The sequence below is a fragment of the Sorex araneus genome, chromosome 1 (assembly GCF_027595985.1).
Source record: "Sorex araneus isolate mSorAra2 chromosome 1, mSorAra2.pri, whole genome shotgun sequence".
NCBI classification, from domain to species: domain Eukaryota; kingdom Metazoa; phylum Chordata; class Mammalia; order Eulipotyphla; family Soricidae; genus Sorex; species Sorex araneus.
The window spans coordinates 222040383-222058967 of NC_073302.1; the positions used below are offsets into that span (position 1 = coordinate 222040383).

At 52.1% G+C, this 18585-nt stretch overlaps 1 protein-coding gene across 12 annotated transcripts in view; it reads left to right on the plus strand.

The window, feature by feature from the left end:
- Window positions 1-1272: 1272 nt before the first annotated feature.
- DHRS12 (dehydrogenase/reductase 12) overlaps window positions 1273-18585 on the plus strand; it is a 29577-nt gene continuing 12264 nt past the window's right edge. For 3 of the 12 annotated variants that reach the window (XM_055122251.1, XM_055122274.1, XM_004604481.2), the window contains exons 1-5: window positions 1273-1414; window positions 6097-6230; window positions 8218-8300; window positions 14045-14137; window positions 14963-15044. In XM_055122251.1, the coding sequence (XP_054978226.1) occupies window positions 1359-1414; window positions 6097-6230; window positions 8218-8300; window positions 14045-14137; window positions 14963-15044 (448 nt within the window). In that variant the 5' untranslated portion in view covers window positions 1273-1358. Of the gene's footprint in view, window positions 1415-3843; window positions 5855-6096; window positions 6231-8217; window positions 8301-14044; window positions 14138-14962; window positions 15045-18585 lie in introns of those variants that run through there. The other 9 variants (XM_055122232.1, XM_055122269.1, XM_055122220.1 and 6 more) reach the window with 9 other exon arrangements.

Consider the following 18585-nt stretch of genomic DNA (forward strand, 5'->3'; position numbering starts at 1 on the left):
AGACGGGCAGTGAAGCAAAAATAGATTTTATGCAGAGGTGTTGAGGAAGGGAGAGGAGGGAGAGAGGAAAGGAGAGAGGAAGAGAGAGAGCGAAAGAGAGAGAGAGAGAGAGAGAGAGAGAGAGAGAGAGAGAGAGAGAGAGAGAGAGAGTCAGGAGAGAACACGAGAACACAGGCTTCTCCAAAGGCAGAGAAAGGAGAAAGCCCTGGTATACATCTCAAGAGGGGAGACGCAGGAGCACATGTGCCCGGGCACCACGTGTGCTTGGCCAGGTGGGCACGAGCAGCACATGGGCTTGGCAACATGCTTCCATTGTTCAGGCTGGTTCTTAACGGGGTTCTCCAAGCTGAGCTAGGAGGGGCCTTCTATCTAGATGAGAGTCCGTTGCTAGGGTGGTTGCCAAGGAGGGATAGAGCTGGATTTAGCCCATGTCCTTTTTTTTGTTTTGTTTTTGCTTTTTGGGTCACAACCGGCAATGCACAGGGGTGACACCTGGCTCTGCACTCAGGAATCACCCCTGGCGGTGCTCAGGGGACCATATGGGCTGTTGGGAATCGAACTCAGTTCGGCCGCATGCAAGGCAAACGCCCTACCCACTGTGCTATCGCTCCAGCCCAACCCATGGTCCTTTTTGAAACTCCTTTTCTTGACCCTTGTTCTGATTGGATCTTCTCTTGAAGGGTTGTTCCAAGCTTCCCTGGCCTGGACTAGTTCAGATAAAAGTCTCTGCGGTGGGGCTGGGGTGATAGCACAGCGGGGAGGACGTTTGCCTTGCACGCAGTTGACCAGGGTTCGATTCCCAGCTCCCGAAGCACCGCCAGGAGTAATTCCTGAGTGCAGAGCCAGGAGTAAGCCCTGTGCAAAAAAAAAAAAAAAAAAAATCTTTTGGGTTCTTAGTTCCTGAGTTCCCAAGGTGTGCCAACAACCTTAGGGTTAGCTGGTCATTACTTGCCGGAATGCCCTTTCCATGGGCAGCCTTCCCTAGTGTCCCTGCCGACCCCGGTTCCACGGGGTTTCCCGATATCCAGAGTCCAGGAGATGCACGGCCACGACCTCAAACCTCCCAGCCGCCCCAGGAAGGCAGAGGCGGCCCCCGACCCTTGCTGACCGGGGTTCCCCGCGGGGCGGGGGCCTGGGAACGGCAGGCGGGGTGCACCCATGGCTGCAGGGGATGCGGGTGCGAATGCATATGCGAGAGCTGTGATGCACCGCGCGTGGGGGGCCACGGGGGCCTCCCCGCCGCCTGGGGCCTCAGCCCGAGCTGGGCAGCCCGCCGGGAGCAGGCGTGGCCGCAGGGCGCTTGCATAACGGGTGACGTCACGCGGGCGGCTCCCGCGTCCCTGCGCGTGTCCCGAACCATGTCCCTGTACTGCCGCGCCGTGTGGCTGGCCAAGGGGCTGCGCGAATACACCAAGTAAGGCGGCGGCCAGGGGGGCGGGGGCGGCGTCCACCGCCCGTCACGTGGGCCGGCCTGGCGGGGGACGCGGCCGCGGGAGCGTGCCCACCTCCAGACGGTGGCGGTCGCGGCCGGCCGGCGTGCTCCGGCGCGGGCGTGGGGGGCGACCCTCCGGCGTCTGGGGGAGACCCCCGCGCTCCCGCGTCCCCACCCCCTGCAGGCGCTCGGAGGTAGCTTTGGTGTCGGTCACGACCAGCTCTCAGTGGCTGCCACGTCCCAGGCTCGGCGCCTTGCCGGGGTGTTAAAGCGGCGAGTGGACCCTGATCTCTCTCCGGCCAGCGCTGTCCAGCCCCCCGCGAGGCGCTGGCCCCGCCCAGGTCCCCGGGGCTTCTAGGGTGGGAGCCCGGCGCAGGCTTCAGCGGTTCCGAGGCTCTCCGAAGCCCGGACTCACGGGGAGAGTCAGGAAGAGTCAGGTGAGCCCTGTGCTCACCTGTGCTCACCTGTGTCTCGGGAGCCCACGGCCGCGGAAGGCGCCCCGAGCACCGCACACGCAGAGCAGAGCAGACAGAGGCCCCGCTGCCCCGCAGGCCCCTCGCCCCGCATGCTACTGAGGACAGTGGGCGTCCCGGGCCCAGTGCCGGGGGTAGAGGAGGGTGGGCAGCCCCGGGGCCCCAACACAGGCACTCTTAAAAGGGGTGCTCTGGCCGTGGTCACGGCCCACTCTGGGAAGGCGCTAGAATCCCTCTCCCAGTTCCTTGCGTGCTTTTACTCAGTTGGAGGGAGCTGACGCCACCGGAATTTGGTTCCACTGTTAGGGTGGACAATGTTTCATGATGGCAAAAGGAGATTTTGTTTTAAAAAAGGGCTTTTCTGTGTGCACGGATTTTTGCCTGATCCTAAGAATTCCATGTTTTATTATTATTATTATTATTATTATTATTATTATTATTATAGAAGCTTCTTACCCTGGCAGGTGGGAATGGAATTTGAACAAATTTTATAATTTCACACTGGGCGGAGATGCACAGATGATTCTATACGGGCGTTAGAAGCACTCGGTTCGTGAGGCCGGAGTGATAGTCAGGGGTAGAGCACTTGCCTTGCGCATGGGGGCCCAGGTCTGCATGTGTGCAGGTGAAAGGGGGCCTGATCCCTGACCCCAGCACAGACTGCCCCCACCCCCCCCGCATCTGGAGCAGCACTACAGAGGAGCGCTGGACTCTACCCCTCCCGGAAGTGGTGCCTGATTCTGCTAGTCTGGGGACCCTCTAGCACATCACCAACACAGATGTGTGAGAGGTCGGGTTGAAAGCCCAGAACTGCTCTGTGGCTTTATTTCCTATTGGCCGTGCCCCTGGCGAGTGCTTTAGCTCACTAGCTGACAGGGAGTGTGTAAGGATGAAGTGTGTCCTCCAGGAGCGCAGGAGACACCTAAATGCCAAGTCTCACTGTTATTGGTGGGCTAACCAACGGTTTGGGGGCCTCACCTCCAGTTCTGAGGCTTCTTCCAGGGAGAAAGACTCATTGCTAGGGCCTGACTCCCAGTAGTGCTCGAGACCATGTGGTGCTGGGACTTGAACTCAGGCCTCCCACCTACAAAGCTGCACTCCAGGTCTTGGTGTATCTCCCTGGCCTTATTAAAAGCAAAAACCAGAGCCCACACTCAGCAGTGCTGGGGACCCAGGGCCGGTTCCCCTGGGTACTCAGCTCCACCTGAGATGCTCAACTTAGCAGTGCTCTGGGGCGACCACTGGTGGTGCTCAGGGAAGCTTCTGTGGTGCTGGAACCCAAACTGAGTGACTCCCGTGTACTGCGCACGTGCCACAGCACTCGAGCCATCTCCCTGGTTCTGGGTATTGATAAGAGATTGGACCAGGATGGAACCCTTACATTCAGCACAAAGGCCTGAGGACAAAGGACAGAGGAAGGGTGTGGCCTGTCCTGCAGGCTGGCCAGGCACCACCCACTTGGCTCACGGCCTGCAGTTTGAGGAAGCGTTTTAATCCAGTGGAGCCACTTCAAGCAAAGCCTCGCCTCTAACAGGATCAGTTCGGGAGGCCTGTACCCTGCTGCTGTCTGCCTCTGTCCCCCTGGCTCTCTACTGGCTTGGGAAGCTCCACATTACTCCCCCCAGTGCCCACTCCTTGGCGGGACCTTTGCCATTGACGCCCCCCTGCCCAACCAACCAACAGGGCTCACTTTGAGGACTCTCTGCAAACCAATCACCATACACCACGTGTATGGTGACATACACAAAACAGTGATGTCACCACCCCTTCCGTTAGGGAAAAACAAATCTTTCTCTCCTTTCTTTCTTTCTTTCTTTCTTTCTTTCTTTCTTTCTTTCTTTCTTTCTTTCTTTCTTTCTTTCTTTCTTTCTTTCTTTCTTTCTTTCTTTCTTTCCTTCTTTCTTTCCCTTCCTTCCTTCCTTCCTTCCTTCCTTCCTTCCTTCCTTCCTTCCTTCCTTCCTTCCTTCCTTTCTTGTCCTTGGAAAACACTCAGCTTTCTCAGGTTCTGTGCTCATGGATCATTCTTGTGTGTGTTTGGGGTACCATATGAAGTGTCCAGGATAGAAACAGGCTTGGCTGTGTGCAAAGCAAATGCCTTACCTTGTACTATTACTCCAGCCCATTCCCGGCCTCATGTAACCAAATATTTCAGTTATAATATTTGGTTATAGTTTAAAATATCATCGCAGTCCCTATGATTTAAAGGGCAGGCCGCTGTGAGCACTCATTCTTAAATGCAGAAGGTATTGTGGTCATTATTAATATAGCAAATAATAATAGTAACAGCCATTTATTGCTCTCTGCATTTATTCAATGTGCAGTGATAAATGTCTTGCACACCCTAATTCATTTAGGCTGCCCAGAGATGTTACTGATTACTCACCATAGCTGAGAAGTTGGGGCTTCAGAAGGAAGCACCAGTCCATGTTGTGGCACAGCTGATAAGAGAGAGACTGAAGCCCCAGCCGGTCCAGCCAAAGACCTTCTTGTGGGCATTGGCTTTAGCTTCAAGTCAGCTTTTTTGGGAATGCTTTGGGACAGTCATGATCTCACTTCCCCAGGAACTGGGTCTCTAGCATCAGAAGCAAGGAGAAGGGTCTTCTTTGAGTTTCCTGGATGGTCAGGCGAGTTTCTTGGGAACAGGTGCATCCTCCCAACTCCCTCGAGTGTGAGATGCCTTTCCCGGTGACACTGACTTCCAAACCCAGCCCCAGCTCATAAACATTCCTTGGCCTCCTCCCAAGTCCAGGGCATGCAGTTGGCAATTGTGCAGGGTGTACCAGATCGTGGGGCAGGAAGGCAGCTGTTGGCAGCCTTGCGTAAGCCGGGCACGTGGGAGGGCACTGGGATTCTTGTCAAGCCTTCAAGGAGAAACCATTTAGCTCTCTGGTGAGGCCAAACCCGCCCCCCCGCATCCCTAGCTTGCTGGGGGGTGGGCAGCAGGAGAGCCCTTGGGGCCGCCTACTAAATGACCTCCATTCTGCAGTCAGCTGATTTCAAAGCCAGGCGCTGCTGGGAAAATAAAGGTAGACCCATCTCTCAAAAAGCAGAAAAACAGTTAAGGAACTCAGCACTGGCCAGAGAGATAGTGTGGCGGGTAAGGGGCTTCCCTTGCACACAGCTGAACCCAGTTTGATCCCCAGCTCCACATATGGTCCCCTGCATACCTCTAGGAGTGATCCCTGAGCACAGAGCCATGAGCGAGCCCCGAGCACAGCCAGGAGTGGCCCCCAAACAAAACACATCAGCAACCAAACATGCACTCAGAATTGCTTTTATCCAGCATGGTGCCTTTGGGCAAGTGGAGAAAAATACCTTCTCCAAACACCCGCTGCCACCTGTCAGGTAAGCATCCTGGTGCAAGTGTGTCATCCTCCTGGCAGGAGTGGACAGTGCTCCTGCATTTGTGCAGTGACTTCTGGCAGAGCTCAAATGACTCTCCCCTCCTCCTCCCTTCCCTGCCTGCAAACCCGCCCTCACTCCTTCTACAGGCTTGCAATGTTTACAGGCCTCTAAGTTCTTTTCTCTCCCCTCCAAGATGGGGACCAGATGAAACAGTCCATCTGTCAAAGGCTTTGGTTTTTTCATTTGATATTTTTTTTGTTTTATTTTGCTTGGGCACTGTACTCTGCATGCTCAGCAGTTTCTCCCATCTCTGTGCTCAGGGATCCCTCCTGGTAAGACTCGAGGGACAATTTGGGGTGCCGGGGACTGACCCCAGTTAGACCGCATGCAAGGAGGGTGCCCTAGTCACTGCACTGCTGCTCTGCCCTTTCAGAGGCTTTGTTGGGGAGTGGGGCTTCCTGATATCAGAGGTTGTCAGTTTGGGGCTATACCCAGCCATGTTCAGGGCTGACTTCTGGCCTTTTGCTCAGGGATCACCACTCCTGGCGGTGCTCAGAGACCATATGCAGTGCCAGGGGTGGAACTGGGGTTGGCGCTGTGCTAGGTAAGTGCTCCCGGACGGTTTCTCTGGTTCCAATGCCAAATTGTTGCACTCAAGATGCAAAGTTTAGAAAGCTAAAAACCTGGAAACTGCAAGCCCTGACAGGTGGTTTTGTTCTTGAGAGCATGAGGGGAAAAGAGGGGCATGGGAGGCCGGGGTGGACGGGAGACCAGGGAGCAGTTTTGGCGCTGTCTGGATGTGCTGTCCCAGCCCCTCACTGCCTCCCCATGGTCTGCTGCGTCCAGGAGCGGCTATGAGGCGGCAGCTCAGCACTTCAGCCCGGAAGATCTGGATGTCCAGGTTTCTGGAAGAGCCTTCTTGGTCACGGGTGCGAACAGCGGCCTGGGGAAAGCCACAGCCCTGGAGATAGCCAAGCGAGGTGAGAGCCAGTCCCAGTGCGTCCCTTCCCCAGGCGTGCCTGCCGTTTGCCCACCCTGGGGCCACCGTCCTGCTCCAGCCAGCTGGGCGTGGCTTGGTGGCGCCCAGCTCAGAGCAGCTGCCCCTTTGCTTAGCTGTGCGTGGAGACGGGAGGGAAGTGGGTGTGGAAAGACAGAGGTGCTTTTCTTTAGCTGTGAATTCATGCACAGGGGAGCCAGGGCCCGGCCACTGCCTCACAATGTCAAACAGTGAGGGAACCACTATTGGAACTTAAAGACCCACGATGCTCAGTGACTGGCTAATATCTACTCAACAGGAATGGAGGGAGTCCACAGCAGGTTGGCCATGTCCCCTAGCTAAGAACCAGGCCTCCCTCATCTCGGGCCAGGGCTTCATGCTTCCTCCCTCCTTGTCTTGGGGTTGCTGGCGGGTCCAGCCTGCAGGGTGGAGGGACTGGCCAGGGACTCCTGTGTCTCTTTTCAGCCTTCTTGGAAGAAGCCCTCGGGTGCCCTGTACATTCTCCCATCAGCTCATCTGGCTCTGGGTACGTGACAGTGTCCGGCAGTTTCCCACTACCTGGGGTCACCCAGGCCACAGCAGGGACTGGAAATGTCTGTCCTTTTTTCCAGCATCTTCAGGAAAACTGGTGTCCCCATGCAAGCTAGGGACATAGGCTAGAAGCTGGCCACTTTTCAAGATGCTTGAGATATTCCATTCCCAGTTCCCAAAAATCAAGTCAGGCGTTTCCCAGAGCACCAGCGCGGCAGCGTTCAGAGCTGGGTTTAATAGTATGCAGCGCCAGGGCAGGGGCAGGGACCCCTCAGATCCTGAGAGGAAAGGGTCGTGCAGGGATGGGAAAGCAGAGGTGGCTGCTCACGGGGTGACCTTGTTTAATCAGCTGCTCCAAGTAAAGAAAGCAGGCTCTGTCTGGTTAACTGCCTCCTCCCCGGCGCAGTAACCCTTGACTGGTGATGGCTTTGCTGGCGTGGTCTGAGTGCCACAGGTGGGTTCGGACACTCAGTACAAATTAATTAAGTCCTTGCTGGAAGTTGGGCTTTTGGTCCCCAGCTAGGACCCAACATTAGTCTCCCCTCAGGGGACCAGTGACAGCCTACCTGGGCCTGGAGCTTTAAAATGCTCCTGGTGAAGGAGGTCTGCCCCACAGCTTGGAAACTGGCCTCACGTGCTGGGGGAAAAGGCAGCTGAGATAGAGAAGGGAACACCAAGTGGAGGATGTTGGGAGGACCCATTCAGGTTGAAAGATGCATGCCGAAAGCAGACTATAGACCAAGCATGAAGGCCACTCAATACCTCTATTGCAAACTACAACACCCAAAAGGAGAGAGAACAAAAGGGAGTGCCCTGCCACAGAGGCTGGGCAGGATGGGGGGCGGGGGGAAATGTGGGGATGGTGAGAGGGATACTGGGATCATTGATGGAGGAGAATGGGCACTGGTGGAGGGATGGGTAAACGATCACTGTATGGCTGAAATGCAAACACAAAAGTTCATAAGCTTGTAACTATACCTCACAGTGATTCTCTAATAAAAAATTTTAAATAAAATAAAATAAAATGCCCCTGGTGAGCAAGGTTGGGAAGATAATACAGGGGGTAAGGCACTTGCCTTGCATGCAGGTTCAATCTCCTAAGAACCCCAGAAGTAAGCCCTGAGCACCACTGGGTGTGGTCAAAAACTATGAATGAATGAATGAATGAATGAGTTGAAAGTGAAGCCAGGTAAGAGCCTTGGTGTCAGGAGCGGGTTGGCCTGCCAGCTAGGAGCTAGGCAGATATATTATATGTTCGTGCCCTTGAACAAAGCCCAGACTTCAGAGTTCCCCAGAGAGGCCTGGAGGCAGGGCCCCTATTACTCTGCCCACCCACCTCACTGTGTCTGTTTCCGGGGTTCCCCACTGCTTGGTCCTCCCCGCGGAAGCCAGTCCCCCCCCGCTTGCTCACCCACCATGGTTTCATCCAATTCCACCAGGTGGCACAGTGCACCTGGTCTGCCGAGATGCTGCGCGCTCCGAAGCTGCCCAAACTGAGATCCTCAGGGAGAGCGGGAACCAGGTAAGGGGGTTCCGGCCTGGAGGCCAGCTGCAAGCGTCCCCTGGGGGCAGGGAGCGGGGGTCAGGGGCCAGGGCCCGTGTTTGCGGTCCTGATGGAGGACAGCCTCGGGCAGCAAAGACCTGGAGCCTCACTTTGCCAAGTCAGCAGATGGGAGATGTGTTACTGGACTCACTGCAGGGAGAGGCACCCAGAGTGGCCCAGGGGCTGCTCCCCGAGCCGAAAAGGGACTCGATGTCCTTCCAGTAGAGTGACAGCTGGGGCTGGAGTGAGAGCATGACGGGCTTGTGGGAGACCCGGACTCGATGCCTGGAGCCGCCTGGTCCCCCAAGCATGCCAGGAGTGACCCCAGCGTCAAGTAGCAGCAGTCACTGCAACAGATGACACCCAAGCATGCACTGCCAGGGGTGGTCCCCCACCCCCAGAGACTGCAAATAAATAAAGTAGAATAAAATGAAATAGTGCCTACTGATAGCATGGCTGACAGCCCCCCAAAACGAGGCTGTCAGCCCCGGATCACGTTTTGTGCTCTTCCTGTCCAGAGAGAGAGAGAGAGAGAGTCAGAATGGGAACAGGCCACATTATACGTGGGGCGTGGGGCCCAGTGGGAACTAAAAGTACGGGGGCCTGATTTAGAAAATGGAAGGGTTTCAAGCCCGACAGAACTCTGAGCAGGCATGGGCCTCTCTGGCGATGGAGCCCAGTGGATGCAGGGCCGAACCCCAGAAAACGGGCCGCGTGGGAACTCTGCGCCATCGCTGTAAAGCGGAGGGATGGAATCCAGGGCCTGACCCTTGCTTACCACGGGCTCACCTGCTGTCACGGAAAACACCTTTGCCTTCCTGGACCTCCTGCCAACCTGCAGCGCCTCAGACCCCACTGGAGCCCCTGACTCGGGGCGCCTGTGACACGGGAACACACGGCCTGGCCACATCTGCCTCTCCTGGGTCCCACTGAGGACGAACTTCTTCCCTCTGCTCAGGAGGGTGATTTTTCCTTCTTCTCTAAATGACATTTCAAAGCAGTGGCTGTCCCCTTCTGCCTCACCCGACGCCCATCCCCTCCCTCCGTTGCTGAGACTGAAAGGCTGCCAGAGGGTCTCTAAACCTTCCTCTGCAGTGGGGGAGCCCTGCGGGGGAGATGGAGGCCTGGCTGGCTGGCTGCCGGGACCCCCAGGCACTGCGCCCCACGCAGCAGGAATGCCAGGGAGGGCCACAGCAGGAGGCACGCCTGCATGCCAGTGCCCGTGGCCTGGGTCACGTCCATTCCCACCTGGATTTACGAGGAGGCTGATGAGATGCGTCTGCTCCCACGTGAGCCCTTCTCCCATGTTCAGGAAGGCTGAGAGGGGCCAGGCAGGAGGGAGGCCATTGTGGCTGCTTCTGCCCCACAAACACAGTCAGGGTGTGAATGGTGCCCAGGGTCCAGGCCGAGTGCTGCCATGCTGGGGTTCGTTTCCCTGACTCCATGTGCCTCCAGGTCGTGCCATGACGCCTCCCTGTTCATCAGGGAGTCCCACTCGAAAGGTTTGTCTGCACTCCACGACCACACAGTGCCCCCAAACAGAGCAGGATGTAGAAGGTGGCCAGCGCGGGTCCTAGAGCACCAGGCCTGAGAACTTGAGAGGTTCTTCCCACCCTCTCGGACCTCACCCCCCACACCCGCAGCTCCGACACTGGCCGGTGAGCCCCACTGACAGGGCACAAGTCTCCTCCTGCCGTCCTGTAGGGGACTCGCCCTCCGTGGCCTCAGACCAGCCACGTAGGGATAAGTAAGCAGCAGCATCTCCAGACCAGCACGGATGAGGGTGGCCCTCGGGGCTACTTCCTGGGGGCCTCTCGGGGGGCCTCGGGCTTCCTGTGTTCCCCCAGAGGAGGCAGATTCCTTTCTCTCTCTCTGGATGTTTCGTTTCACCCAGCTCCAGGTGGATTTGTCTGGGATGGTTAGTCTCTGCCCTACGGCTGCTCCCTTTCAACCCTGAGACTCCTCCGGGTGTCTAGAAAAACCATGGAGCTTGCAAAATGTTCCATGTCGAATCGAATGTACTTGAAGCATGTTGCTTTTAAAGCACTCACAAAGCCCAGCAACAACAAACCCACCAACCCCATCAACACGGGGGGAAGATGCATAGACACTTCCCACGGAGAAGGCATATGAATGGCCACTAAGCATATTCAAAATTGCTCATTATCACTTAGAATCGGAAATATAAATCAAAACAGCACTGAGGCATCACCTCACACCACTGAGAATGGCATAGTTTAAAAACACTGGGAAAAAGTGTTGACGGGGGAATGATGAAAAAAGGCATCCTTACTCACTGACTGTGGGATTGTCTCTGGTCCAGCATCCACGGGAAACGTGGAGATGTCTCAAAAAAGAAAGAATAGAACTCCAGTTTGACCCAGCTATTCCACTCCAAGCTATCTATACTACCCCAAACACAATACATTAATTTTGAAAATATGTATGCTGACCAGTATTTATTACAGCTCTAAGTACAATAGCCAGAATATGGAAGCAACCCAAATGTCCAGCAAGAGATGAGTGGAAAAAGAAGTTGTGTTTTATATAATACATAATGGAATACTATGCAACCACATGAAAAAGTAAAGTCACACAGTTCATGGTCACTTGCATAGAATTGGAGGGTCTCATGCTGAATGAGTTAAGTCAGAGGCAGAAGGACCACTACGGGATGACTGCATGCACTGAGGCATACAGAAATATACCAAGGATATAACATTATCAATCAGTAATAAATCCTAGGTACTGGAATCCAGGCCAGAGAGCGCAGGTTTGGGGGGTGGGAAGGGAATGACTGGGTTGTTGGAAACTGACAGGGAGCCTCAGTGGAGGGTCTTGAGTACATGGTGGTGGTAAGGAGGTAACAGCACGCACCGGAACTAGAGCCAGAATCAGCAGCTAATGGGGAGAATGGGGTGGGGGGGAAGAATGTTGCCAGTGATGACACAGGGGTGGAGAGGGGAACAGAGGATCATGACAGAGCAGGAGCGAGGTGTGCAGAGACTGTGACCATCAATGCCACAAACGTTTAACTCTGCTACCTTAACTATAGTTTTATTGAAGCGTTGCTGTGCGTGAGCCTGCAGTTTGAATGGGTGTGCCAAGTGGCCCTGGTGGGCAAGGGGCCACGTGGGGGCGGCTTTGGGAATGTCAGGAAAGGGCCCAGAATGAGAGAATCAGTGTCTGGACTCAACTGCAGGCCTTAGCAGAGGCTCATGACCCACCCAAGTTGGACCCTCACACCCCCTTTGAGTGGAAAGCAAGTGCTTCGGAAGACTTTGTTTTTAAAAGAGCATAACTGGGGGCTGGAGGGATAGTGCAGTGGCTGGCAACTTGCCTTGTAGCTCAGCAGACTCTGGTTAGATCCCTGACACCCCATAAGGTTCCCTGTGCCCACCAAGAATGATCTCTGAGCACAGCGCCAGGACTAAGCCCTAAGCACCACCAGATGTGACCTCTCAAACATAAAGAAGTAAGATGTGAAAAGCATAGTCTTGTACTGGCAGTCTTCCGCACTTTGAAGACAGGAATATTCACCTGTGTCAGACTTAGACCAAATGTAGCATCCAAGCTGACCACAGACCCTCCCGATCAGGCCAAGTTCCCACTTCCTCAATCTCTGTACCGTTGTCTCAGGCCAAAAGACAGTGTTTTAAGATCAGTAGGGAAAAGAAGTCTAACCAAAGCTCTGGGTTCTATGGCTCAGGGGAAACTGAGGCAGGGCACCTAACTCTGCGTGACCAAGAGAACTGTGGGCGATGCTTAGCGTCTTGCCTGTGGACCATGCTTTGGTCTCTCAGTCCCCTCCACCTGGGCCTGGGGATCCGTCACACTCACCTGCAGGGACATTGGGGACACCGCACAGTCACTGGCTGCTCAAATATCTAAGTCTGATTCATGCACAGGTGCCGGAGGAAAAGGGGAAGCAACAGCGCACATTAATCACCAGTACAGAGGCCTGCGTGCGCCGCCATGAGGGAAGGGGAGGGCATTTGTCATGTGTCCCCTGCCAGGATTCCTGAGCCACCCAGAGGAAGCCAGAACACAGGCAGAAACAGATCGTGAAGGACTGAGTACAAAGGCAGCGAGCATCATCCTGCTACAGCTCGCATTATTGTTGTCTGAAGAATGAAATATTGACAAAACCCACAGAGGATTTGGTGGGGAAAATGATGGCATATCCATGAAAAAGTATGAGCCACTGAATAGAAAAAAGAATAGATCCATTAAAAGGATTAAGGTAGATTTAATATAACAAGAAACCTCGCCAAGGCATATTAACTGAAAAGAAAGGATGAAAAACAGCAGAGTCTTATTCTATTTATATAGAAAGGGGACACTGAATGAGAATACCATGACAATATGTATTTATACATACATAAGGCTTTGTAATATGATATGCAGTCAAACACATGTATCTATTATATGTGCTTAAAATATTCCTGATGATTGACAAGAAAATATAAACAACATTTTACTTTTAAGGACTTAAGATTGTAACATTCTATTTGCTTTATTTTAAACTATTTAATGGACTGGAGCAATAGCACAGCGGGTACGGTGTTTGCGTTGTCCCTCTCAGAGAGCCCGGCAAGCTACGGAGAGTATCTCGCCCACACGGTAGAGCCTAGCAAGCTCCCTGTGGCATATTCGATATGCCAAAAACAGTAACGAGTCTCACAATGGAGACATTACTGGTGCCTGCTCAAGCAAATCGATGAACAACAGGATGACAGTGCTGCAGTGCTAATGCTAAAAATCATATAAATGATTTGGCCTGAGTGCCTCCTCCCCACCCTTCCCCCCTGAAAACAAGCTGTCAGACCATAGGAGTGGGCGGTGGTCCTCAGGGATCACTCCTGGTGGTGCTTGGGAGCCATATGCAGTGCCAAGGGTCAGTCTGGGGCCAGTCACATGCAAGGTGAGTGCCTTAACTCTTGCCAAAATAGAACAATCTTCACACTGTTTCATATGTGAACACTCTTTTGTAAGCATGTTCAGCAGCTCTTCATAACAAACAATATAAAATATATTGTTTCATTTGTGTTTTGGGACAGGGATTGGGACTTGGGATGGAAACATCCCGAATTTGGCGGTGGGAAGGTGAAACGGTGGTGGGATTGGTGTATGAATATTAATTGTAATCAAATATTGTGAAGTAACATAAAATAAATAAATAAATAAATATATAATGTTTTTTAAAAAAAGGTGAACGCCTTACCCCCTGTGCTATCTCTCTGGGCCCTTGCACACATATAAATATATATATGATATCTATGTTATAGATATCATATATGATTTTTATGTGATATAATCATATATATGGGCTGGAGCGATAGCACAGCAGTAGGGCATTTGCCTTGCACGCGGCTGACTCAGGTTCGATTTCTCCACCCCTCTTGGAGAGCCTGGCAACCTACTGAGAGTTTCTCGCCTGTATGGCAGAGCCTGGCAAGCTACCCATGGCATATTTGATATGCCAAAAACAGTAACAACAAGTCTCAAGATGGGGATGTTACTGGTGCCCGCTCGAGCAAATCGATGAGCAACGGGATGACAGTGACAGTGACGGATAATCATCTATATAATATGTAAAGTATATAAATATATATTATGTATAACATACATATAATGTATAATGATAATTTTTTTGACTAAGCAAGTGATAGTTTTTATCTTTAAGAATAGCTCTATGACCTTTTTCACCTTCTCTGGCTTAGAACATCTTTCTACACATTGTGGACTTATCTGATCCCAAGGAAATCTGGAAGTTTGTTGAGAATTTCAAGCAGGAGCATACGCTCAATGTTCTGGTGAGTTTTAAAAGCATGCACAGGGTGTGTGCGTCTCTCCTGTGTGGTGGTGGGCTGAAGGCACAGGGGTAGGCATGTGGGGGCTGCTCAGAATCTTTTACCAAGAGAAGTTTTGTGTCATCGTCTGCTTGTGGCTTGGTATGTGAAAGGGGGAAAGAAGGGTCAACCCCTGGAGAAGCAGTGTGGTGGGGTCACACACACCCCATTTTCTACGGAATGAGGACTTGTGTGTCTGTATTTCTGAGCCTTGTAGCTTGGGTGTATTATTATTATTCTGACCCTGCTATTGATATTTGTTTGTTAGTTAGTTTTTGATTTTGGGGTCAGATCTAGTAGTGCTCAGAATTTACTCCTGGCTCTGTGCCCAGAAGTCAGCCATGATGGTGCTCAGGAGACCATATATAATACCAGGAACTTGAGATTGAATGGGCTCAGCCGTGTGCCAAGAAAGTGCCTTAACTCTGTACTATTTCTCTTTCCATCTCCACCCCCCCCCCTTTTTTTAACCTTTTAAATGTGACTACACTCTAGAAAACTTGAGATTCTTATTTCTATTGGATCACAACGGTCTAGATAAATTCCCATAGAAATTTACCATGATTAAGTTGCCCAGACAAGCCCTCTGCACTCTCGACCCAGTTCTTTGGCAGAGTCTTCTGCATAAGTGACTTTTTGTTTTTCCTGGGAGAAGTTTGGAGTGAAGGGCCAGATGAGCAGATTAGTCGTCATCATCAGTGATGGGGCCAGTGGTCGTGGCACGGGCCTTAGAAACAGGTTATCTGGCCCTCTTTTCCTTGATTTTGAAATGGGAACTGTAATTTTTAGATTAATAATGCAGGCTGCATGGTCAACAAAAGAGAGATTACAGAAGATGGACTTGAAAAAAACTTTGCTACCAACACTTTAGGTAAGTCTAAATTGTTTTTTTCTTACTTACTTACTTACTTACTTATTTTTAGCAAAAATTAACCAGATACAGATGATACCAAAGAAAGATTAGAAAAACAAGAACCAACATGTTGGGTTCTTGGCCCTTGGTCTAGTTACATTTGCTCCATCTTTCACTGCATTTACCTTTATTCAGAAGACAATGTCTTTCATGTTTTTTGTAATATGTTCAATAATACTCAGCCTTACTGAAAAATTTGCTCAGAGTTCAAAATCACAGCAGTAGCACATTACTTGGGAGCAAAGAACTAGTTCTCAGGTGAAGAACAGAAACACAATTGCAGTCAGGGGATGTCTGGCCAGGACTTGTGAAACAACCATGAGACAAGATGGACCAAGAAGGGTGTTGAGCTAGGTGGACCACAAGGCTCCGCTGTGGGAGTACAGGCCAGTGGTTCTCACAGTAGGATCTCTGAGGCTTGAGCTATAGGCACTTGCCTTGCACATGGCCGACCCTGGTTTGATCCTTGATGCTGCATATGCCCCCTGACCCCTGAACACAGAGCCAGGAATAACCCCAGAACATCTCCAGGTGTGACCCAACCTCCCTTCCAGCCCCCACCCTCCAAATCTGCCTGCATATCAAAATGAATGTGCGGTATTCTTGGACCAACAATACTAGCATGGCCACAGGACTTAGTGGAATTGTATGTTTTCTTGAGCTTCGCCTCCACTAAAGTCAAACTCTGCTAAAGTCAAAACTCTGCAACGGGACTGAGAAATCTCTTCCAAGCTATACTTCAGGTGGTCCTCATACATACTAAGAGAATCAGCATTCCAACTCCTTTTGGATTGTCTCTCTTTTGAACCAAGGGGTCTAGGGCCCCTGCCACCTCGCTCCCCAGCCTTCACATTCTCAGACTCCTCACTGTCACTAAAAGCTTAGGGTGTGACCTGCCCTTAGCAGGGGGAGGGCAGGTGGACGGAGGTCTCCTTCTAGGACTCCTGGGAGCATGGGCAGGCAGCACAATCTATAGCGCTTGCCAGCTTGACTGTTCTGCTAGTTGTGCGGTACCTTTGCACAGATCTGGGCTGCAGCCAATGAGCTTTATAGCTCTTCCCTTTATTTCCTGTTGGTGTTAGAAATCTTATTGATCTCCCTGACCTTGACAGAGTACAAAACATGCAACAAGGCAGGAGGCAGGCAGCTCAACGTGTCTCTGATGGATGAGGAGATGTAGGAAGGTTAAAACAGCATCAGTGCCACCCTCAGCAGCCCGCCTCTCTGAGCCCTGAGACACTGCTGGCTGCCTTCCCGACCAGAAGCATGTTTTCCCTGCTGGCTGATGCAACACGGAATTGGTTGTTTTCAGATTTCTGAGATTCCGTTTGACCTCTAGAAACGTTTCTAATTCCCAGCTACTCCTCAATTTGGTTCCTGACATTTGGCACATGGAACAGACCCTTTGGGTTTGCAGGCCCCATCGCTGAGGGTTTATAAGCTGGAGACTGGGAGGGCAGCCGTGTATGGCTCTTTGTTGAGACATTCTGTGTGAATCAGTGAGGTTGAGAGATGACGCTCCTTTGCGTGCCGTGGGGGCAGGTGGCAGATGAAGGTATGATGAGAGTTAGCTGGCGCGGAAGGTGCCCACTGCACCAGGCTGAGCTGCCGGCTGCTGCGCTGAAGAGCTGAGGGAGCTCAGGGGGCAGATTCTGTTTGGCAGCTGGGCTCACCCCTGCACACAGGGTCCCCCACATCGTAGACGTTTTGCCTGTTGGCATTCTGAGGAGCAGCTGTTGCCGCTGAGGACTGAAGACAGATGGGGCAGGGGACCTGGCTGAGCGCGCCACTGGCAGTCTGCCACAGAGACAGCCACACAGACCCGCACTGCCGCTGCCCTCATCCCTGGCCCTGAGATCTCCCTACACAGTCCTCCCAGCTCCTGTGAATTGACTCTAATAACTGGGCAGGGCAGGCAGTCCACTTAGGTTATTCTGGGAGAACATACGTCAATGCACAGGAAATGTTCTGTCACTTGATGCGGCGGTGTTTGCTGCTCTCTGGTCACTGGCCCATTCACACTGACAACTGCTCCTTCAAGTCAGGCCCCACCGTCCAGAAACACCTAGAGAATAATAACAATAGCATGTCTGAACACACTTCAGGTGCCGGGCCAGCACCCAAAGTTCTCTGGATTATCTCAATTTCCAGGACAACTTTACAGATTTAACAGGAAGCAGGGTTAGAAATCATCTGAAAAACTGAGTCCAGGTAGGATATACTTTTCTGTTGTTTTTAATTTGAGGTACACGGTTTACAACGCCACTCACCATAGGTCTCATACACACAGTGCTCCCACACCACACCCTCCCCCCACCGTTGTCTCAGGGTGCCCCGTGTCATACCCCGTCCCCGACCAGATCAGTTCTGTAGAGCAGTTCTCAGGTTCTGTTTTCTCTAAGCATTTGTTGTTCCCTTGCTGCGTTTCTTTATCTTCCTTGTGTGATAAAGGTTGTGTCTGTCCTTCTCCTTCTGACTGCGCCAGGTCTACCCGCATAGCAGGGAATTGCACAATTTCACCTTTTCTTACAGCCATGTAGGATTCCACTGTGAAGATGTACCACAGTTTCTTTATCTGGCCATCTGTTTTTGGACACTCAAATTGTTTTCAGATCTTGGCTTTTGTGGAATTTCTGGGTCATGTGGAAGCTCAATTCTCAGTTTTTGAGAACTGTCCAGACTGTTTTACAAAGAGGTTGAACTGGCTGACATTCCCACCAAGAGTGGGAGTTCCGTTTCCCCCACTTGTTTCAAAGGACAGGCCTTTTCAAGCACAATAAGCTTACAGTCGCTGTCAAGTTGATAGTTGTGCTGTCAGTTTATATTGTAGCCCAGCAAACAACTCCAGCATCTCAGAGCACATAATAATCCATATGTATTTTCTCCCAGGTGGGCCGGGCTCAGCTGAGCTCAGGGCATCTGAAGCAGCGAGGTTGGCCTGAGCAGCTGGGCTTTTGGCTGGCGGGGGTGGGGGTGGGGAGTGGAGGGGGCACTCCCTGACAGTGGCAGCCCAGGTGTGTGGACACGCTTCCAGCCCCAGCTGGCTCTACCTTTCTCTGCACTCAATACGAGTCATTTCACAGAGCCCGAAATTGAGAATCAGGAAAACATTAAACTATCACAAAAGTCTGTTTTACTACATTCCAATTTTTATTTGGGAAAAAAAAATCCACGAAGGGAACAAGGGTGTAGCTCCTTAGAGGGAAGCACAAGCTGCCCCCCCCCCCCGCCCTTTCAGTCAGCACAAGACGCAGCTCCGAGTTTCTAGTCTTCCCTTTGGGGCTGGCCGACGTCTGTCCCACGGGGAATTCCCAGGAATTTCAGTTTTCTCTTTCCAAGTGCAGTTTCTCCCACCGAATGCCTATTGATTGTAATGTTGGTTGTAATGTCCTCCTCACTTCTGATTATTTTTTTTAATTTTTAAAAATTTTTTATTGAATCACCATGAGAAGAGTTACATTCAGGCTTAAGTCTCAGTCATACAGTGATCAGACACCCA